We start from the raw sequence: 23,320 nt of genomic DNA on the forward strand, positions 1-23,320 counted from the left end.
CAGTATAGTCCAGGAGAAAACCCGACTACCTCAAATGTCCATCCGGCACCACACAGTGTAGATGGACCATCGTATTCCTCTTATCCTGAGGAACCTCAGACTGTGAGGGGCGGTGCCGGACCATTGTATTCCTCTTATCCTGAGGAACCTCAGACTGTGAGGGACGGTGCCGGACAATCGTATTCCTCTTATCCTGTGGAACCTCAGACTGTGCAGGATGGTGCCATCCTTCCAACAGCGAAGAGGCTTTCCTGTACTGAGTGCGGGAAGGGTTTCCGTTCTAAATCCAGGCTGAATGAGCATAAAAGATCTCATACAGGAGAGAAGCTGTATTCCTATCCTGAGTGCGGAAAATGTTTTTCAGTGAAGTCCAGTCTTTACACACATCAGAGATCTCACACGGGGGAGAAGCCGTATTCCTGTCCTGAGTGCGGTAAATGTTTTTCAAAGAAGTCCTATCTTTCCAGACATCAGAGATCTCACACGGGGGAGAAGCCGTATTCCTGTCCTGAGTGTGGGAAATGTTTTTCAGATAAGTCCAGTCTTTCCTCACATCAGAGATCTCACACGGGAGAGAAGCCGTATTCCTGTCCTGAGTGCGGGAAATGTTTTTCAGCGAAGTTCAGTCTTTCCACACATCAGAGATCTCACACGGGGGAGAAGCCATATTCCTGTCCTGAGTGCGGGAATTGTTTTTCAGCGAAGTACAGTCTTTCCACACATCAGAGATCTCACACAGGGGAAAAGCCGTATTCCTGTCCTGAGTGCGGGAAATGTTTTTCAGCAAAGTACAGTCTTTCCACACATCAGAGATCTCACACAGGAGAAAAGCCTTATTCCTGTCCTGAGTGTGGGAAATGTTTTTCAGATAAGTCCAGTCATAACACACATCAGAGATCTCACACGGGGCAGAAGCCGTATTCCTGTCCTGAGTGTGGGAAATGTTTTTCAGTGAAGTCCAGTCTTTCCAAACATCAGAGATCTCACACAGGGGAGAAGCCGTATTCCTGTCCTGAGTGCAGGAAATGTTTTACACAAAAATCAGACCTTGTCAAACATCAGAGATCTCACACGGGGGAAAAGCCATATTCCTGTCCTGAGTGCAGGAAATGTTTTTCAGCGAAGTCCAATTGTGACACACATCAGAGATCTCACACAGGAGAGAAGCTATATTCCTGTTCTGAGTGCGGGAAATATTTTTCAGCAAAGTCCAGTCTTTACAAACATCAGAGATCTCACACAGGGGAGAAGCCATATTCCTGTCCTGAGTGAGGGAAATGTTCCTCACTGAAGTCCTGTCTTCCTGTACATCAGGGATCCCACACAACCCTCGAGGTGTATTAGTGTCTTGAGTGCGGGAAATGTCTTGTATATGAATGTTGCTGGACATCACAGGTCTCATGTGGAGAAGAAGCACACCCTGATATACACCTCAGATATACTCCATGGCTGATCTTCATCATGTAAGAAACAGTTCATAAGGAGATCAGAGATCACAAAAGACATGGATGAAGTGTTGTACCGTGTTGGCCATTGATAGCAGTAGAAAAATAAAAATGGAGTCATTACCTCTCATTGGCTGAGTACATTTTGTGGTGGAAGATTTCACAGACACTTAGAGGTCTGTTTAAAAAATAAAAAAAAAAATTGAACGGTTATGACCGGCATTCACCCAGCTGTGATGAATATTGGATGTATTTTATTTCATACTCTGATTTCCTTGACTCCATCTAGTGACCATAATGCAGTATTGCACTAATTGAGGTATTTCAGGAAAAATACCTGATTATGGCCACTAGATGGAGCTGATGATCATAGGAAATCACTGTGTTAGATCACAGCCAGAAATTGTAACAGCTGGATGAATGATTGTCACATTAGTCCAATAAATTCTTTGAAAAACAGACGTCTTATTTCCCTTCATCAGACATGTCTTCATACTAATACCTGAGATTATACTCATACACTTATCAGTACAGTACACACTGAAGGATAGAACTTCAATAAGAAAACACTATTAGACTAACCATTGAATTAAAATGACAAAACCTATGTTTGGGCTTTAGATGGCGCTAAGTTTAATAGCAATTATCTTCAGCTAGTGGCAAATGTAGTATTTTCTAGTTTAAATCAATGGAAATTATTCGACCAGCAAATAAACTCCATTTTTCCCTCATTCACACAGAAGGAATGTACATGTATTTTCCATATCTTATATTTTTACTTTATCAAAAAAGAGAAACATACAAAACAGAATACATATTCCATAGAATTCAACGTTCAACAGATACACAGATTTAACACATCCAACTAGACATCTACTTCTGCCCTTCCTTATTCTACTCATCAAAGCAGCATAATTGGACCCCAAATCTGTGTTTTCTATATCCCTCTCTCCTTCTTTCTTTATCATCTTCTCCCCAAAGCAAACCCCCCCCCCTAAAAAAAAAAAAAACCTTCCCTACCCCTCGAGATGTAGGACTTACGATCTTATATATTCCCTTATATACAGATACATATTTTCGGCAAGACTTTCCCTTCCCCTCTTATCTATCTTCCAACATTCTCTTTCCTTCCTCTGAGTTAATAAATACTTTCCCCCCTGACCAAGTTTCGTTGTATTGTTTCCTCCTGTTTTGTGCCGATAAGACCAGGTCCTCCATTGCCTCAATCTCCTGAGTCCTATTAAGCCATCCTGCTATGGAGGGAGGTCTAGAGTCCCTCCATCGTAGGGTGACTCCTGCCTTTGCCGCATTGATCAAATGGCACACCACTGATTCCCTGTATTTCCGAGCCGGGATCTGAGAACAATGAAGCAGGAAAAAGGCAGGGTCATTTGGTATCTGGTATACTGTAAATTTTTGGGATACTCTCCACCAGGGCTTTTTTTCAGGGGGAACTCAGTTCCACCACCTTTGGCTCAGACCCTTTGGTGCCTGCTCACCACAATCACTTGTAAACACAGAAGTCTGGTTTCTGTGTTTACAAGTGACAGCTTTGTAACCCTCTGAACTCTGCACTCTGTATGTAATGCAATTCTGGTATTTAATGCCCCTTTAAGACCCTTCTACTGTTTGTGAAATCTGAACGGGTCGTGGTTGAGTTCCTGCACCTATTTTCTGAGAAAAAAAGCTCTGCTCTCCACACCTCCTCCCAATAGTGTCTCATTTTTTCACAGGACCAAAATATGTGCAGGAGTGTTCCCAGCTCTCTCCCACATCTCCAACACCTATCCAAGTTTTCTTTTGCAATTTTATTGAGCCTTACTGGAGTGTAATACCATTGTGTGAGAATTTTGTAACTAGCTTCTTGGGTTTTTGTACAGATCGAGGAGTTAAATGTCAGCAGGATAATCTGTTTGCCTTGGATTGAAGTAAAATTCCTCCTCAACGCTTCTTCCCATTTGCTAATTCCTGACATCACGTAATCTTCCGGGGGTGTATTCAACATGCCGTACATCTTGGATAACACTCGCAATAGTGGTTCCTCCTCACTACAGTATAATTCAAACACTGTCATATGCCTTTGCAATTCCCCAACCGGCCCCAGCGATCTCACAAAGTGGCTTACCTGGGTTGCCTGCCAAAATGGGAGCTCAAAAATAGCCCCTACCTTTGTCAGGTCGCCCATGGATGGCCAGGATCCCGACTGCATAAAGTGTGACACCTGATGGAGGCCCTTTTCTCTAAGTTTATCGAATTTTCCCCTTTCCAGACCTGGAATAAAATTAGGGTTTCCTAATATGGGTAACAATGGTGAGTGACTTGATGAGAATTTCTGATTCCCACATATCCTTGCTGAAATTTGTAACGTGGGTCCTATTGTAGGGTGTTTCTTAAGATGGATAGGTAGTGCTGCATAGCACCACAGTGCTCTAGATAGTGGTATTGGGCTCACCTGTTGTTCCATATCCACCCAGCGTTTCATCTCCCTGTGTCTACACCAGTCCACCAACCTTGTCAGGTGTGTTGCTCGGTACTGCTATCCCTCCTACTCCCTTCGGCATTCTCAGCAGATCTCTCTTTATTCTAGGCCGTTTCCCCGCCCATATAAATTTCATAAACAAACTACCTACCTGGCGGAAAAAGGATGCTGGGATAGTAATTGGCAGTGTCTGGAAGAGTTATAGTATTTTTTGCAGAATGCTCATCTTCACTACACTACTCCGGCCAAACCATGAATGCAATCCATGTTGCCACTTGTCTAGTAATTTTCGTATTGATTCATACAGAGATGGAAAATTAAGCCCAAAAATATTCTTTAAATTTGATGGAATCTGTGTGCCCAGATATTTCAGGGCTTTCACCCATTTAAATCTGAAGTTCCGTCGTATGGTATCCCCCATAGTAACGGGTACTGCCACCTCCATTGCCTCGGATTTAGTACTGTTAATTTTTAGGTTAGATATCCTTCCGTATGAATCAATTTCACTTACCAGATTGGGGAGTGAGATATGTGGGTTAGTCAGGGAGAAGAGCAGGTCATGCTGCCACCATGTGTGTTTGCTCTCCCATCCGTATTCCCTGAATGTCCAGATTTTGACGGATTACATTTAAGGGGCTCCAGTGAGAGAGCAAACAACAAGGGCGAGAGAGGGCATCCCTGTCTTGTACTGTTTGATATCTTGAATGGGCATGATAATACTCCGTTCACTCTTACTGAGGCACGTGGGGTCATGTAAACACTCATCCACCTGATCATGTGTTCCCCCAGCCCCACCTGTCTCAGCACCCCCTCCAGGAACCGCCAACTTACCATATCAAAAGCCTTTTCGGCATCGGTATTCAGGAACACACAAATGGAATTTCTTTCGTCTCAGCATAGTGAATCAAGTTAATGATCTTAATTGTGTTTTCCTGGCCAGTCCTCCCGTCAGCACATCATGGGTTAATCCCTCCTTCGGTCCACCAGTACCCCCTTCTTTTAGCTAATAAGTAGGGGGCCCCTCCTCCCCAGTCCTTGTTCCTTTTTTTTGGTCGGACGACCAGACCACCAGAAGACTTCCAGAAACTACAAAATGAAGAGAATTTTTACCCACCTGCCGAACCAATCCCACCCAGGTTGAGCCTCTCCTCGGGTTGGAAGGTCCAGAAGTAATAAAGGTATGCCCCTTTATGACACTGGACGCTCAGGTGCATGAGCCGCGGGCTTTATAGCTTATAATAGCTTACTGTTTCACTGGGCTGTGGTGTGTCTCTGTCCGTCTGCTGGACATGTTGTGGCTCCTTTCCTTGCTCGAATCTGAGCTCCGTAGGAGCGCGCCGCCCCTCCTTCCTCCACCTTCTGTCAGGTGGCGATGACGTCACAGGGGGCGGTGCCGGAGGCGCGCCGTGGGCGGGCCCCGGAGCGACTATATAGGCTCTCAATGGCAGCAAGCTCAGTGCGGACTGCCACTGCTCTTGGAGAGGAAGCGTGAGGTAAGCCTCCAGCAAGGGAATGAGGAGTTGAGAGAGATTGTGTCAGCACTGTCAGCGCTGGGCTGTTTTCAAATATGGTGGTTTTTTTTTCACTGCTCTGACAGGACTTTCAGCAACTCTTCCTAATTATCTGCTGCCACCCTGATCTCTTTTTTGTGCATTTAAAGGTAAAGACTAGAATGAATGTCTATTTAAAGGTGCAGTGGTGTTAAAATAAATAGATATATATGTATATAGGTGTGTGTGTGTATATATGTGTGTATATGCGTGTATATATATGATAAAAAAAAAAAAAATATATATATATAAAAATAAAAAAAAGGGAGAAAGGGAGATATTTATAATATATATTTATAATAAATAGATGATATTAAATTGGACTCTACAATTGATTGCCTCACCATCTGATGTGCGTATCCTGCTTCTTACACAGCATGAGCTCACCACAGCCCCAGAATGCACCAAGGTCACCGGACAGGTAGGAGGGGTCAACGGGGGCCACAGTATAAAAGAGTGCATACCAAGAGCTAAAGGTAGTTTTTCTTGGTTGTCTTTTTAGGAGCAGAAGCCCTAAGATAAGACATGAACGGAGAAAAAAGTCCCGCCACCGCTCAAAATCTCCGCAGGCGTCTGGCTCTCGGGCAACGCATAAGTCCCATTCCAGCCCAGCACGCAAACCCAGTCACTCTGCGACTGTAGCAGAGCCAAGTGGGTCAAGGCCCCGCCCAGACGACGGTCTTTGTTGGGCATGTTCGGCTCCATCCGAACCTGGCGAGCTTCTTTGCGCCGGCTGCATTAAAGACATGGCTACAGACAGAGAAGCAGAAGCAAGAAGAATTAGAGACTATATTCAAGAGGCAGTGGCAGAGGGTATTCAGTCAGCCTCAGCTACCAAAACACCTAGATCAAGACCCAAAGTTAGTAGCGCCAATCAGCCTGGGCGCGACGAATCACCTGCCCAGGAGGCACTATCACTAGGCTCATCGGACTCTGAAGAGCCCTCAGAATATTTATTTGATTTTCAATATATTGAATCATTTGTCGCAGCCATAAGAGAGGCCATTGACTGGGATCAAGATGTTCAGCCACCTGAAAAAATTTAAAGATTTTTTCCTAGCCGTAAAAGACAAGGGGTTACTTTCCCCCTCTTGCCAGAAATCCGAGAATGGTTCGAGGAAGAATGGGAAAAGAGGGCAAACGTACAAAATCGTTTCTCAAGATTGTACCCTTTTAAAACTCCAGAGGCAGACCTTTGGGACTCACCGTTGGGCATAGATGCGGCCTTACAGCGCCTGGCCAGACAGGTCGCGCTGCCATTGCAGGATTCCACAACCTTCAGAGACCCAATGGACAGACGTGCAGACACAGACCTAAAAAAGGTGTACTCAGCCGCAGGTGCAGCGTGCCGTCCGGCTATTGCCCTAACCTCAGTCTCCAGGGCACTCAAGGTCTGGACCACGAGAACCCAGGCAGCCCTTAAAGCGGATACAGGGTCAGAAGCACTCATACAGACAATGGAGGAATTCGATCTTGCCGCCAATTTCATAGCAGAAGCCTCTATGGACCTGACAAAGTTGCTTGCAAAAATCATGGCTTTTGCAGTGACGGCAAAGAGGGCTCTTTGGTTGCGGCATTGGGGAGCAGACAGCACCTCAAAATTGAGTCTCTGCAATATTCCGTTTAACGGCAAGGTGCTGTTCAGAAAGACCCTAGAAGAAGCTATTAGTCGAGCTACAGGGGGAAAATCGGGTCTAATGCACTACCTAGACGACATCCTGGTAGTAGCACGTTCCAGCGAAGAACTGACGTATCAACGCGAGATGGTTCTAGAAATCCTATCAAGATTTGGCTGGATCATCAACAAGCAAAAGAGCCAGATTGGGGGGTATGTGATCGAGAGTCCTAAAGAAGATATAGCACCTCATCCCAAAATAGATTCAAAGGAGGGGAATTGTTTGGAAGGGTTGAGGGGATTATTGCGGTGCGAAGAAGGAAACCAGACAAAGTATGTATATATATATAAAAATATATCAAAAAGGTTTATTCAATTTTTACAGAATATAATAATTCAAAATACAAATAGTGCATAAGTTATTTTGTGGGAGCAAGGTCTAAAAATATTTTTTTCGATCAGGTCGACCCTACTAGTTTCGCCTCTTGGCTTCTTCAGGGGAATTAGGACAAGATCGTCTCTCTAGATTGCTCTAAAGAGATGAAAAAACAATTTTAACATATGCATACAATATAAACTCTTAAAGAACTTTGATTATATATATTCAACAGTACATGTCATGCATATAAAATACAAACAGAAGTTTGGCTGGGATCTCTGGCGGGGCAAAAGAAACCAAAGTTCATAGGAACAAATGCGTATATATCCACAGCCAAGTAACAGCCCATGCTGTTCAGCCCATGAGAGGGGGCTGGCAGCAAAATTCCATAGGTAGGAGATATAAAACCTACCCTAGCTTCATGCACAGCCAGTCAAGGAAAACCCCCTCAGGGTGGATATTGAAATCCAAGTTCAACTGACAGAACTTAAAAATACAGAGGAAAAAGAATCTATGTTAGAAGATGTGTTATTAAAATATGATCTGTTACAAATAATTAAACCAATCCATAATAGAGTCAATAGGGTTAATATATGTAAAACAACCATACCTTGAAGCGTAATAAAATCAAGGTAAATACAGGAGAATTAAATAAGACAGAAACATGGGCACTGAGGAGCCTCGATTCATCTAAGAAGGAAAAAGTGTTTGAATAGATTTAATATACTTCATAAAGTTAAGAACATAGGTAACTAGATTATTAAGTGTAATCAAGGGATCAACTTACATGGAATATCTAGCTAGATGAGCAGTCTGAGTGCAAGCAAACATCAGCTGGTGATAAAGAGTCAAAGGCTAATCGTTTGCAGCAGAAATCAAGATCAGTCATTTGCAGCTGAAAAGTCCACAGATAATCTCCTTTAAAAAGGGTAAAAAAAAAAAAATGAAAAAAAAAAAAAAAAAGCAAAAGAGCCACTTAATTCCCTCACAACAGATGGAATATCTGGGACTGATTTTCAATACAAACAGAGGCCTGGTCCTTCTACCCGAACGAAAGAAGGCAGAGTTGGTAGCCTGCGTTGGCAGCGTGATGAGATCATCATTGCTAACGGCGAGAGATTGTATGACCCTACTCGGGATGTTTACTGCAGCAAGCCCAACCATTCCTTGGGCAAGGTTCCACACAAGAGCGCCTTCCAGGCAACCTTCTTGAACCAATGGAACGGTACCTCTCTTCACCAGAGGATCCTCATACCAAGCCGGATTCGACAGAACTTAGCATGGTGGAAGTCATCAGAGAACCTGTCGCGGGGCATGCCCCTCAGCCCCGGGGACTGGGTTCTGATAACTTCGCATGCCAGTCTCCGGGGCTGGGGTGCTCACTGCCTTGGCAGGCAGGTGCAAGGACTTTGGAGCAAAACAGAATCCCGACACTCCAACCTTTTAGAGCTGCAAGCAGCATACATGGCCCTGCGGGCTTTCGGATCAGAAGCTGATACAGGGAGCTCGAGTCAAACTAATGTTAGACAACAAGACAGCAGTGGCATATGTAGCCAGACAGGGTGGAACCAAGAGCTTGCCACTTCTGCAGGTGGCAACCAAAATATTTGCTTGGGCCGAAACACATCTGGAAGCCCTAACAGCGGCTTATATTCCGGGCAGCCAGAATTCCATCGCAGATCATCTGAGTCGGGACTTCCCGACAAGAACGAATGGGCCTTGAACGAGAAGTTCCTAGAACCAATCTTTTCCGAGTGGGGGACACCCTCAGTGGATCTGATGGCGACTCGAGTCAATGCAAAGACACCTCAATTTGTGTCCAGGTTCCGTTGCAACAAAGCCTTGGCCCAGGATAGGATGCCTTCTCCATTTCATGGGATTTTCCCCTAGTTTACATTTTTCCGCCGGTGCCGCTAGTAATGAGGACGTTGTTAAAGATTGCGAAGGAGAAGGTCCATACAATAATAATTCTTCCCTTTTGACCGCAGAGGCCATGGTTCCCTCTACTCCTACACATGGTGTCGGCTCCCCCAATACGTCTACCGCTAAGGAGGGACCTCCTATGGCAGCGCCAATGGGTACACCCCAACCCGAACAGGTTGCATCTGACCGCCTGGCTGCTGAATCAACCAGACTCCAAGCACAAGGCATTTCAAAGGAAGTAATTTCAACACTGTTAAAGTCTAGGAAGGCCTCGACCAACGTCACCTACAACAGGGTTTGGGCAAAGTTTACAACCTTTGCGCTGCAACAAAATGTATCCTCAGCGGATCCGAATGTGGCACAAGTACTGGACTTTTTGCAATCTGCTCTAAACAAAGGCTTGGCTTATAGTACATTGAAAGTACAAATATCAGCCTTGTCGTGTTTTACAGGATATAGATGGGCAGACGAACCACTAGTAAAACAATTCTTAAAGGCAACCATGAAAATAAATCCTCCAAGAAAGGTTCTATTCCCGGCCTGGGACTTAGGCACAGTGCTAAAAGCGCTGCTTCTACATCCTTTTGTACCGGCAGAATCTTGTCCATTCTGGTTTCTAACACTTAAGCTGGTTTTTCTTGCCGCCGTAACATCGGCAAGGAGGGTTTCTGAGCTAGCGGCTCTGTCCAGTAAGGAACCGTACTGCATCATTTTTCCAGACAAAGTAATTCTGAGGCCTTCACCAATAGCAACACCCAAGGTAGTTTCAAAATGTCACCTTAATTGGGAGGCAGCGCTACCTAGCTTTACATTACCTCCTAGGCAGGAAGAAGAACTGGACCTCAGACCTCTGGACTTGGTCAACCTTTTCTCAATTTACCTGCACCGGTCTCAACAAGTGCGCAAAACAGATTCCCTTTTCATCTTACCATCCAGGCCTAAAAAAGGACAAACGGCTTCAACAAGAATAATCTCAACCTGGATCACCAAAGTAATAAAGCTCACGTACGAGAAACAAGGGCTGACGCCTCCGCAGGCAACTAGAGCTCATTCTACTAGAGGGGTGGCAGCCTCTTGGGCAGCATTTGCCAAAATTCCAGTTAAAGAAATATGCAGGACGGCTAGTTGGAGTTCCTGCAAGACCTTCGCTAGGCATTACAGTTTGGACGTGACGTCATCTAAGGCGCCTAGTTTCGGAAATGCCGTGGTATCGGCACCTTTTCAGGCAAAATGAAATAAATAAATAAATATATTTACTTAAGCAGCATTTATAGTTGTCGTCCGAGTCTTATATACATTTTCCCGCCCTAGGGTGCTAAATTAAATCCCATGATGTGCTGACGGGAGGACTGGCCAGGAAAACGGAAAATTGTTATTCTTACCTTCGGTAATTTTCCTTTCCTGGCCTGTCCTCACGTCAGCACAGCCTTTCCCTCCCTATAGTCTGTCGTCCGCCAAATTAGTGGAACAGGGACTGGGGAGGAGGGGCCCCCTACTTATTAGCTAAAAGAAGGTGGTACTGGTGGACCGAAGGAGGGATTAACCCATGATGTGCTGAAGTGAGGACAGGCCAGGAAAGGAAAATTACCGAAGGTAAGAATAACAATTTTCCGTTATCTCTGGCTTCTCTCCCTGGAATAAACCCTACCTGGTCCAGGTTCACTAACTGCGCCAGCCAGGGTTGGAGCCGAGTCGCCATTATTTTCTAAAAGAGTTTTGAGTCTACGTTTAACAATGAGATTGGCCTATAACTGCCACAGTCTCCCGGGTCCTTTCCCTCTTTTGGTATCACTGTGATGTGTGCAAGAAGTGCATCCGGGGGCAGCACAGCCGTGCTCCCAAGTGCATCAAAGAGTCTTGCTATATGACCATTTAACAGTGTAGCAAATTCCCTGTAATACCTTATAGTGAATCCATCAGGACCTGGGGCCTTCCCTGATTTAATATTTTTTAGGGTTGCATCTACCTCCTCAATGGAGATAGGTGTCTAAGCTATTCCGGGCTGGAGATGGCAGTCTAGATAGTCCTGAAGCGGACAGATATTCCTTCACCCCTAGCTGAGTTTCCCCATCTATCGCAAGATTGTATAGAGAGGAATAATATTCCCCAAATGTCTGGGCTATCTCTCTTGGTTTTCGCACTAGATGACCATCCTTCCCTTTAATTTGTGGTATATATGTTGAGCTGCTCTTTTCCCTGAGTGTTCCTGCCAGCAACTTACTACACTTATCTCCTACTTCATAATTGGCTTTCTTACCTCTTTGTATTGTTGCTTTTGCTTTAAAGCGCATGATCTCTGTAAGCTGTCTCCTTAGCTGTCCTAGCTCCCTACCACTACTGGGTCGTTGTATTTTCTTATGCTGTATTTCCAGCTTCTGGATACCTTCCAGTAGTTCCCCAACCTGTTTGTCGCGTTTCTTTTTCAAGATAGATCCATGCTTGATCACGATCCCCCTGATCACAGTCTTGTGTGCCTCCCACATCATCCCCGGGTCACTCCCAGGCGTATCATTAACTTGGAAGTATGCTGCGATTTCTTTAGCGACATCTTCCCTGATTTCAGGATTTTGCAGGAGACTCTCATTTAGACGCCAACATCTGTCCTGGGAGAAAACCGCACTGGAGAGGGAGAGACACACACACTGACTGGAGCATGATCTGACCACGTTATATTTCCAATTTCTGCTTCCGAGACTGAGGTAATCAAATAATGAAGGAGCAGGAGAAAATCTATGCGGGAATATACCTGATGTGGGTTGGAAAAGAAGGTGTAATCTCTTTCCTCTGGATGTAATATCCTCCAGACATTCACTAACTGCACCTCTTGTAATTTCCGTAGTATACCTTTCCTAATGTTCCCTGGAATTGATGTTGTCCCTGAGGACACATCCACTCCGGGGTCCAGAGTGACATTAAAGTCTCCCCCCAAAATTAGCTTGCCCTCCGCAAAGTCAACCAATTCTGTGAGTTTTTTTTAATAAATACGCCTTGGTGAGTATTTGGTGCATATAGCAGGGTTTGACAAATTTGCTTGGAATCTAAGAGCCAGCTAAAAAAGTTAGTAGCCAGAAAACGCACCCCGTTCCGACGAGCTTGTGCGCAGAAGCGAACACATACATGAGTAGCGCCCGCATATGTAAACGGTGTTCAAACCACACGTGAGGTATCGCCGCAATTGGTAGAGCGAGAGCAATAATTCTAGCCCTAGACCTCCTCTGTAACTCAAAACATGCAACCTGTAGATTTTTTTAAATGTCGCCTATGGAGATTTTAAAGGGTAAAAGTTTGTCGGCATTCCACGAGCGGACGCAATTTTGAAGCGTGACATGTTGGGTATGAATTTACTCGGCGTAACATTATCTTTCACAATATAAAAAAAATTGGGATAACTTGACTGTTGTCTTATTTTTTCATTTAAAAAAGTGTAATTTTTTCCCAAAAAAGTGCACTTGTAAGACCGCTGCGCAAATACGGCGTGACAGAAAGTATTGCAACGATCGCCATTTTATTCTCTAGGGTGTTAGGATAAAAAATATATATAATGTTTGGGGGTTCTAATTAGAGGGAAAAAGATGGCAGTGAAAATAGTGAAAAATGACATTAGAATTGCTGTTTAACTTGTAATGCTTAACTTGTAATGCCAACGGCCACCACCAGATGGCGCCAGCTCACAGAAGGAAGAGCTGGGGACTTCACAAGGCCGCAAAGCCGCGGCCTTAATTACCGGCCGTCATGGGCCCAGCGCGATCGCGCCGCGGGGAGGTGGGGGCCTAGTCGCGCCGTGATCCTGGGGAAAAGGCGCTCTGCCGACTAGGCCGAAGCCGCAGCAGGATGTTTTAGGCGAGGTCACGGCTTCGGCCTAGTCCTCGGATCGCCGGTCCTATGTAACAACATTTTTTTATTTTTTTTCCCACCTTCCAAGCCAAGACCCCACTTGCCAGGACGCTATTTCTAGTCGCCATGGCAAACGGGATTTGTCAAGCCCTGGCATTCAGAGTGGCCAGAGTTACTTTGACCCCTCCGAATCTTCCCTTCAAAAAGAGAAACCTACCCTTAGGGTCCAAGCGTTTGTCTAGCAGTGTCCAAGCTACTCGGTTGGAGATCAGAATCGATACCCCTTTAGATTTTGCTTCCTGATTCATTGCGTGATAAAGAATCTATTCTGGAGGAATGGTAAATGTCCTGCCCTAAAATGTGTCCCCTGAATATACGCCACATCAGTCCCCCACCTCCTTAGATCGTTCAACAACATTCTATGTTTTTCTGGGACATTGGGGCTGATTTACCAAGCCTTTGCGCCATGAATCATGGAGCAAAGGCAGGAGTAACAGCCATTTTGACATTTACTAAAGAAATACGCCGACAGAGCAGTGTATTTCTTTATTTACTATAATGCCTAGTGCGCCCAGGAGAGGGCGCATGGTGCGCCTCTATAGAGCTGGCGTACGGCATTTAGAAATGTAAATAGAAGGGGTTTGGGCAGGGGGTTTATTAGGGGAGGGAGTTGAGGTGAAGTGGGGAAGTGTTGTGACGTGTTTGTTTAAGTTTCCCGGGCCGAATTGAAAGTGAAAGTGATTTTTCTGAAAACATCGCAACATGCGGCAAGTACGCCTAAATACTCAGGGAGGTTTATTTGCATACTGTGCATGCGTGCGCGGCAAATACGTGCTTCCACGTACGCCGTCTCACTATGCCAGGAAAATCTTGGTAAATTCCAAGCGGCGTAGCTGTATTTGCGCGGGTTGAGATGGCGCACGTGAAAGGCCGAACTGTTTTCAGCTCACGCTGACCATGAAGGGGAACTCTGCGCCAAATTTCAAACAAAAAACCAGCGTGGGTTGCCCTGCAGTGGCACATCAGGCTCTTCGGCTTGGTCTGGATTATAAGGGGTTAACCTATGCTGAAAAAACAGCGTGGGGTTCCCCCAAGATCCAGACCAAACCCTTATCCAAGCACGCAGTCTGGCCGGACAGGAATGGGGGTGGGGACGAGTGAGCAGCCCCCCCTCCTGAGCCATACCAGACCGCATGCCCTCAACATGGGGGACTGTGTGCTTTGGGGCAGGGGGGCACTGCCCCCCCATGTGAATGAGTATGGGGTACATTGTACCCCTACCCATTCACCTGGGGGAAAATGTAAAGTTAAAGAAAACACCACACAGATTTTTAAAATAATTTATTAGTCTTCTGCCGAGGCCCCCCCTTTCTTCTTTAAGCTCTTTTACAAGGGGGGGTGTAGGCCCGGTCTTCTCTGTTCCGCCGGGGCCCCAGGCTTTGTAGTTTTCTGCGGGAGGGGGCGCCACTCATCCGGGCTTCTCCGCTGCCTTCCGCTGGGGCCCCCCACCCCTTTAAGCTCTTTTTGATTCGGGGGGGCATCCGGGCTTTGCCGTTTTCTGCCGGGGGCCAGGGCTTCTTTCGCTTTCTTCTCTGTTCCCTCTTCTGCCTGTCTCCTTCGCGGAGCCTAGGGCTTCTTTCCGCTTTCTTCTCTGTTCCCTTATTGAAGGGGGCTCCCAGATTCTGATAAGCCCCCGCACGCATACCCCGACAACCAATGGCAAGGGTTGTCGGGAAGAGGCCCTTGTCCCTATCGACATGGGGACAAGAGTGCCCCCCTGCCCCAAAGCACACACTCCCCCATGTTGAGGGCATGTGGTCTGGTACGGCTCAGGAGGGGGGGCGCTCGCTCGTCCCCACCCCCATTCCTGTCCGGCCAGACTGTGTGCTTGGGTAAGGGTTTGGTCTGGATTTTGGGGGAACCCCACGCTGTTTTTTTCAGCGTAGGTTAACCCCTTATGATCCAGACCAAGCCGAAGGGCCTGATGTGCTACTGCATGGGAACCCACGCCCTTTTTTAAAAAAATTTGGTGTGGAGCTCCCCTTCATCAGCGTCCCCGCTTGCCCTGGTCCCAGAGCGAGAATCGGGAATTGTGTGTGTAAACACACAGCTCCCGGTCCTATCAGGGGCACAAATGCCTGATCGTCCTAGCGATCTGTCATTTCCCCTAGTCAGTTTCACCCCCCTTCAGTTAGAACAAACACAGGGAACATAATTAACCCCTTCCTCGCCCCTAGTGTTAACCCCTTCCCTGCCAATGTCATTTTTATAGTAATCAATGCATTTTTAGAGCACTCTATAAAAATGCCAATGGTCCCAAAAATGTGTTCGCCATAATGTCGCAGTACGGATAGAAATCGCTGATCACCGCCATTACTAGTAAAAAAAACATTTAAGAGAAATGCCATAAAACTAAGCCCTATTTTGTAGACACTATAACTTTTGCGCATTTTGCGATTTTTTTTTTAACCAAAAATATGTAGAAGAATACGTATCGGCCTAAACTGAGGCAAATTTTTATTTTTTATTGATTTTTGGGGATATTTATTATAGCAAAAAGTAAAAAATATTCTTTTTTTGTTTAAATTGTCGCTCTATTTTTGTTTGTAGCGCAAAAAATAAAAAGGTGATCAAATACCACCAAAAGAAAGCTCTATTTGTGGGAAAAAAAGGACGTCAATTTTGTTTGGGAGCCTAGTCGCATGACCGCGCAATTGTCAGTTAAAGCGACGCAGTGCCGAATCGCAAAAAGTGGCCTGGTCATTGACCAGCAAGTGGTTAAAAAATAACAAAACAATAAAGTTAGCCCAATTTTTGGTGATAATGTGAAAGATGATTGTGACGGTAGTAGAATGATATCCCCGTCAAAGATTCCCTTCTTCCCATAACGAAAATCACCCCAATATTCCACGAGGAGGAATATCCCTGGGATCGCCCAGAAAGCCACACATGAGACAAGCTTACTGCTGGAACAACACAATTTAATGGTTTTCTTCTCAGCTTTTTATACAGTCCAAGACATTCAAGCAACAATGAAATCTCCACCCCCCCTAATCACACACTAAGGCTAATTACTAAAACATTCTAGACAGGTTGGCACCGACCGACAATTATCATGTCTAATCACTGCATATTCCTTAAACAACAAACCACCTTCACACACTAAGTTTCCTAGGCAGACATTTCGTCCCTGCATGCAGCTTGACACCTATTAACACCTCTGAGTATCAAAAGGTTTTTAAACAGCGTTATCACACAATTAAAGGCCTTTCAAAAGCTAGCCTTATTTAACATATGAACAGTGTTCACAGAGAGAGATGAATCACACATGAAACACCTGTTACCTCTAACCCACAGCATTAAGTTAGCAGGGAGCATTAAACTGAGACATATAGGCAAATGCATCACAATGGCCCCCCGTTTTCTCCCTGCTCCGGCAAACCCGGTTGGACCTTTCCTGGTCCAGTAGGGTTGACGGGTTCAGAGCTTTTAGTCCGAGGTTAACTCCGTTTGGCGTAACTGACCTCCCTTGGCAACTGCTCCCGGGTCGTCAGATCACACGCCGGTCAGTCCCCAAGTCTGTGTGTGATCTGCAGAGTCACCAGAAGTCAGTGTGAAGACGGCGAATGGGTCTGTGCGCCACCGTCTAGGTGACAATCACAGGAGATTCATAAAAAGAAAAAGTTATATTTGTTGAAATGCTGTAGCACCGGTGCTCAGAGTTTGGGGGGGGGGGATCAGTGCCCCATAGGGTCAGCCACCCTCTGCTCCCTCCGCAGCCGCCAGTTCTCCTCTTTGAGCTTCTCCAGCTCCATCTCCAGCTCATGGAGCCTGGGGGGGTCAGCCTGCTGTGACCTCAGGTGGTTGTTCTCCTCCTCCATGCGGCTTATGCACTCCTCCAGCTCTATGTACTCACGGATCAGATCCTGCTTGCTCATGTCCTGCAGGCTCTCCACGTGGTCCTTCATCATCAGGAACTGGGTGGTGGTGTAAGGGGCCACCGGTGGGCCCTTGGCGAACATCTCGGCCCGCATCTGGGACGCCCGCTGCGACTCCCTCTCCTCCAGTCGCTTCTTCTCCTCCCAGGTCATCTTGTTATACGGCTTCCAGGACCTCTTCTCCTTGGAGGGTGGCCGGCGGTGCCTCTTTCTGCCCAGCTCCCTCCAGGGCCCCTCCGGCTCATGGCTGTCGCCCATGACCGGCTGACAATGGTGTTCCCTGTTGTCCGTAATACCAGATTGTACCGTGAGGACTTCGTAAATGGTGTCCAATGGTTCTTCCGGACCCAGCTCCTGGAGATCCCAAGCCGAGTCTACACAATGGGATGCTGCTGGTGGGCGGTACCCAGGTTGAGACCAATTTGACCTGGTGTTGTCGTTCATGGGGCAATTCTGCTTGAAGTGACCCAGCTGTTTGCACCGGAAGCAGCGTTGTTCGTTGTCCTCCTGGTGTGGATAGCGAGGGCTAGATGTCACCGGTCTGTTAGGAGGTTGGTATCTAGCGGCTGGTGGGTGTGAGGGCACCGTTGGTCGTGGAGGTTGTACCCGTGGTGTGACCTGGTTTGTCTTGCGAGTATCTGCATATTCATCCGCCAACTTCGCGGCCTCTGGTAGAGTCATGGGCCTGCGATCTCTCACCCAATCTTTGACATCCGTCTGGATGTGATTGTAAAATTGCTCCAGGAGCATTAGTTGCAAAATGTCCTCTGCGGTGGTGGCCTGGCTGCTGTTAACCCAGTTAGAGGCCGACAGGGATAACTGGCATGCCCATTCCACTTAAGAGTCTTCCATGGTTTTGCGTGAGTTCCCTGAACTTCTGTCGGTGGGACTCTGGGGTTACTGCATAACGAGCCAGGAGCACTTCTTTAACCCGGGCGTAGCTATGGATATCCTGATCTGGCACGGTCCGGAAAGCATCAGAAGCTTTGCCTGACAGTTTGCCTGACAATATTGCAACCCACTCTCTTCTAGCTATTCGGTGCAGGTTACATTGTCTCTCAAAATCTGCCAGGTAGTTATCAATTTCACAGTCCTTTTCATCAAAAGCTTTAAAAGCGCTAAACGGAATCTTCCTTGTGTCTGCTGTGCTGTACTCACTGTTTGGAGAATGTGCGGCTGCTTGTCGGACTGCTGCCAGTTTTAACTGTAGTTCTGCGTCCCTTATTTCTTTAGCCTCCTGTAGCTCCATCACTCTCAGCACCACATCTGCCGTTGGGTTCGGACCGAACCATGCTAGCTTCTCTCTCATTAGCTTGTTGGCTGGCGATTCCTCCTCCTGAATCACTGGTGTCTCCATCTCTTGTACTGCTGGCGTTGCTGCAATCCCGTCCTCCTGGTCTAGCTCCATTGATTCTGCTATGATGACCCGCTTGGTTTTGTTGCTAGCAATCCTTCCACAAACTTCCAGTAGTTCTTCCAGTGTCTGCTTGGAATCCGGGTGTAAAGGAGAGTAGAAGGGAAAATCCCGCTGCTGCCAACCAATTGTGACGGTAGTAGAATGATATCCCCGTCAAAGATTCCCTTCTTCCCATAACGAAAATCACCCCAATATTCCACGAGGAGGAATATCCCTGGGATCGCCCAGAAAGCCACACATGAGACAAGCTTACTGCTGGAACAACACAGTTTAATGGTTTTCTTCTCAGCTTTTTATACAGTCCAAGACATTCAAGCAACAATGAAATCTCCACCCCCCCCTAATCACACACTAAGGCTAATTACTAAAACATTCTAGACAGGTCGGCACCGACCGACAATTATCATGTCTAATCACTGCATATTCCTTAAACAACAAACCACCTTCACACACTAAGTTTCCTAGGCAGACATTTCGTCCCTGCATGCAGCTTGACACCTATTAACACCTCTGAGTATCAAAAGGTTTTTAACCACTTGACCACCGCCCCATGTCAAAAAGACGTCCTGTTTTTAAAGTTGAATATCTCGGTAACGGCAGCAGCTGCTGCCAGAACCGAGATATTCATCTTTTCAGGGGGCGGTGGTGTACACGATAATGGCGGTCTCCGCGGCGGATTCGCCGCGAGATCGCCGTTATCGGTGGCGGGAGAGGGGCCCCCCCCTCCCGCCGCTCTCCCGCGCCCTCCGCCGCTTACCGGAGCCGTCGGTAGCGGCGGAGGGGATCGGATGTGTCCGGCAGCTGAGCGGGGACGGGACTGAAGGAGAAATCTCCTTCACCCGTCCTCATAGCTCTGCTGGGCGGAAGTGACGTCAAAACGTCAGTCCCGCCCAGCCTCTTAAAGAAACATTTTTTTTTTGTCATTTTAAAAAATGACATTTTTTTTTTTTTTGCATTTAAGTCTAAATATGAGATCTGAGGTCTTTTTGACCCCAGATCTCATATTTAAGAGGACCTGTCATGCTTTTTTCTATTACAAGGGATGTTTACATTCCTTGTAATAGGAATAAAAGTGATCAATTTTATTTTTTTTTTAATTTCAGTGTAAAAAATTATAAAAATAAAATAAAATTAATAAGAAAACCCAAAAAAAATTTTTTAAAGCGCCCCATCCCGACGAGCTCACGCGCAGAAGCGAACGCATACGCGAGTAGCGCCCGCATATGAAAACGGTATTCAAACCACACAAGTGAGGTATCGCCGCGATCGTTAGAGCGAGAGCAATAATTCTAGCCCTAGACCTACTCTGCAACTCAAAAAATGCAACCTGTAGAATTTTTTAAACGTCGCCTATCGAGATTTTTAAGGGTAAAAGTTTGATGCCATGCCACGAGCGGGCGCAATTTTTAAGCGTGACATGTTGGGTATCATTTTACTCGGCGTAACATTATCTTTCACAATATATAAAAAATTGGGCAAAATTTATTGTTGTCTTATTTTTTAATTCAAAAAAGTGATTTTTATCCAAAAAAAGTGCGCTTGTAAGACCGCTGCGCAAATACGGTGTGACAAAAAGTTTTGCAGTGACTGCCATTTTATTCTCTAAGGTGTTAGAAAAAAAATATATATAATGTTTGGGGGTTTTAAGTAATTATATAGCAAAAAAAACTGTTTTAGTGTCGTAAACACCGAATCTGAAAAATTAGCCCGGTGGGAAAGAGGTTAAACAGCGTTATCACACAATTAAAGGCCTTTCAAAAGCTAGCCTTATTTAACATATGAACAGTGTTCACAGAGAGAGATGAATCACACATGAACACCTGTTACCTCTAACCCACAGCATTAAGTTAGCAGGGAGCATTAAACTGAGACATATAGGCAAATGCATCACAATGATGTTACACCGAGTAAATAGATACCTAACTTGTCACGCTTTAATATTGCACACACTCATGGAATGGCACCAAACTTCTGGACTTTGAAATCTCCATAGGTGACGCTTGTTTTTTTTTACAGGTTACCAGGTTAGAGTTACAGAGGAGGTCTAGTGCTAAAAGTATTGCTTTCGCTCTAACGCACGCGTCAATACCTCAAATGTGTGGTTTGAACTGCGTTTACATACAGTACAGACCAAAAGTTTGGACACACCTCATTGAATGAATGAATGAATGACTTGTATAGCGCAACTCATGCGAACTGAATCGCCTCTGGGCGCTTTTTCCAGCCAGAGTCTGCTTGGCTGGTGCGGTCATTTTACCCCGTAGGATCGTGACACGCTTGGGACACACAGTCATACACACAGATATACATATATATGCTGGGCCAATTTGGACAAGATCCAATTTACCTATCAGCATGTCTTTGGAGTGTGGGAGGAAACCGGAGTACCCGGAGGAAACCCACGCATGCACAGGGAGAACATGCAAACTCCAGGCAGATGGTGTCGCGGTCGGGATTCGAACCAGCGACCCTTTTGCTGCCAGGCGAAAGTGCTACTCACTGCACCACTGTGCTGCCCTTATATAATATATTTTCAGTTGTTTCACACTTTTTTGTTCTGTATAATTCCACATGTGTTAATTCATAGTTTTGATGCCTTCAGTGTGAATCTACAATTTTCATAGTCATGAAAATAAAGAAAACTCTTTGAATGAGAAGGTGTGTCCAAACTTTTGGTCTGTACTGTATGTGGGCGGGACTCGCATGCGTGTTCTCTTCTGAATGCAAGCTACTAGGGACAGGGGCGTTTTAATTATTTTTTTATGTAATAATTCAATAAGACCTCACATCTGTCCTTCAGGCTGGAAAGCATGCGATCGGGGAAAAAAATAAACACAGCTCTCATGCTTTCAGCCGCGATTGCAGCTTTGTTCATGCTTCTGCCTCTGCATTTCTGGTGAACTGAGCATGCCCAGGGACTTAGAATTTTTGATGTTGCTTTTTGTGTCTCATAGAACGTGTTTTTTGGCTTAGTAATTTAAGGAGATAGTAAACAGGTGTACCCACTTACAATCGCACCCAATGTAGAGACTGAACTTTGTCCATGTGTTTACAATTGTGTCATTAACACACACAAGCCTATGTTATATAAAGCGTGTAGAGCATTTGTCAGCTGCCCTGAAAGAGGGCAGGTTGTGTGTGTGTGGGGGCTGGCAAGAATGTCTTTGCAAAAAGATATGTTTTTGATCAAGGTTTTATTTTTGTCAATGTATGTTTTTTTTTTACGCTGTTCACTCACTTTGATATATTTGTACTGCATTATTTTGCAAAAAATTTCTCAAGATGTTGTGACTAATATTTCAAACCTGTGTCTGTGGCTCTATTGTGTTATTTCCAATAAACCATATGCTGTTTACTGTCTCAAATTAACCTGTTTATTTTTTTTTTATATTTATTTATTTTTGTTTATTTTTTTTTTTTTCTTTCCTTGTTTTGTTGACCAATAAAATTACTTTCAAATTTTGAAGTTTGTTTTTCATGCTACAGATTTTGACAGCTGCAGCTGAATTAGGGCTGATTGGTTACAACATTCAGTTGTGATTTTTGTCTGGAAGCTCTTTTCCTGGTGTGTATGCATGAAAAGTTTGCTGTCATGTTTATTCACCAGGAAAGGAAAAATACAGCGCGGTAAGTATTATTTCTATTTTCATGCAGTGGGCCTCAGCCTCAGTCAAGTACCCCCGACAGGACATGTTTTGTGGATTTATCTTATCAAGAATTGCTGTCCAGACTGTCTTTTAAAGCACATGTGCAAGATGAAGGAAAACCTGCAAACATGGCCTGTTGGGGTGGGGGGGGGGGGTTGGTGGACAGGCTTGAAGTGCTGATTTACAGCACTGTGCTTAAATCTAGCGCAAGGCAATCCTATTCTAATTGTGGGTGTTTGAGGGAAGCCAAGTGAGTGTTAGAACCCCTGCTTGTGTTTTTTAGGTTGGGCTTTGTGTCCCTTATCTTAAAATTGGCTTCACTTCCTGTCACACAGCTGAACAGGAAGTGAGGTTAAAACCCTACCAATGTCTTTTCTTGGGGACACAGGTCAATCTAACTAGTGTCCCCATTAAGCAAATTGCTCTGCTGTGTACACCTCAAATGATTATTTAGTTTGGGGTTTAGTAAAGGAAAAGCCACTCTGCAGTGGAAGCGTAGTTGCTGAAAATCAGAGAGGAAGCACTGATGGTTTTAACATCCAATCCTGTAGAAGCAAAGTTTTTTTTTTCTCCTTCCTTGCTTGTCCACTTGTAGTGCAAAGTGGATTTGCCTTTAGTAAATGGACTCCAAAGTCCAAGATCCCTAATAATTTGGGATGTACACAGCAAAATGCTAGAGTGCAATTTACATAATGGGAAACTATTTAGATTGATCTCTGTGTCCCCAAGAAAAGATATTAGTAAGGTTTTACCCTCACTTCCTGTTTGGCTATGTGACAGGAAGTGAATGAATTTGAAGTAGAAAGTTACAACATTTGTGAGGTGTCTTCACCCTATCAGGGGTGCAGACATCCCCAAAAAATGAGCAGATAATACTTACTGTATCTGCAAATTTTATTATTTAACATTGGGTGGTGTTTGTGGGTGGCCCTAACACACATTCATACATATTAGCAACGCTGTATCCTGGCCTATTGGCATGGTTATATTTTCTTAGTCCTCTCAATAAAATTATCCGAAATTTGTGCTTAAAGTAGAACTATAATCAACACTTTTTTTCTTTCATTTTGGAGGGAGGGAGGGTTATAGGCCC

General features: G+C 45.3%; 1 protein-coding gene and 1 long non-coding RNA gene across 2 annotated transcripts in view; one reads left to right on the forward strand and one right to left on the reverse strand.

Moving 5' to 3' along the window:
* Positions 1-23,320, forward strand: part of LOC120935225 (zinc finger protein 850-like) — a gene marked incomplete at its 3' end in the record, with an annotated part of 160,877 nt that overhangs the window by 84,112 nt on the left and 53,445 nt on the right. The window contains 1 exon segment of the mRNA XM_040347391.1: positions 246-1,261. Coding sequence (XP_040203325.1) covers positions 246-1,261 — 1,016 coding nt within the window.
* LOC120935826 lies at positions 7,476-8,382 on the reverse strand. Its single transcript, XR_005748521.1, has 3 exons — positions 8,256-8,382; positions 7,881-8,158; positions 7,476-7,621 (listed from the first exon to the last, which is right to left on the reverse strand). It is a non-coding gene; the product is annotated as an uncharacterized LOC120935826 (long non-coding RNA).

This window comes from Rana temporaria, chromosome 4, assembly GCF_905171775.1.
Source record: "Rana temporaria chromosome 4, aRanTem1.1, whole genome shotgun sequence".
Classification (NCBI taxonomy): Eukaryota; Metazoa; Chordata; class Amphibia; order Anura; family Ranidae; genus Rana; species Rana temporaria.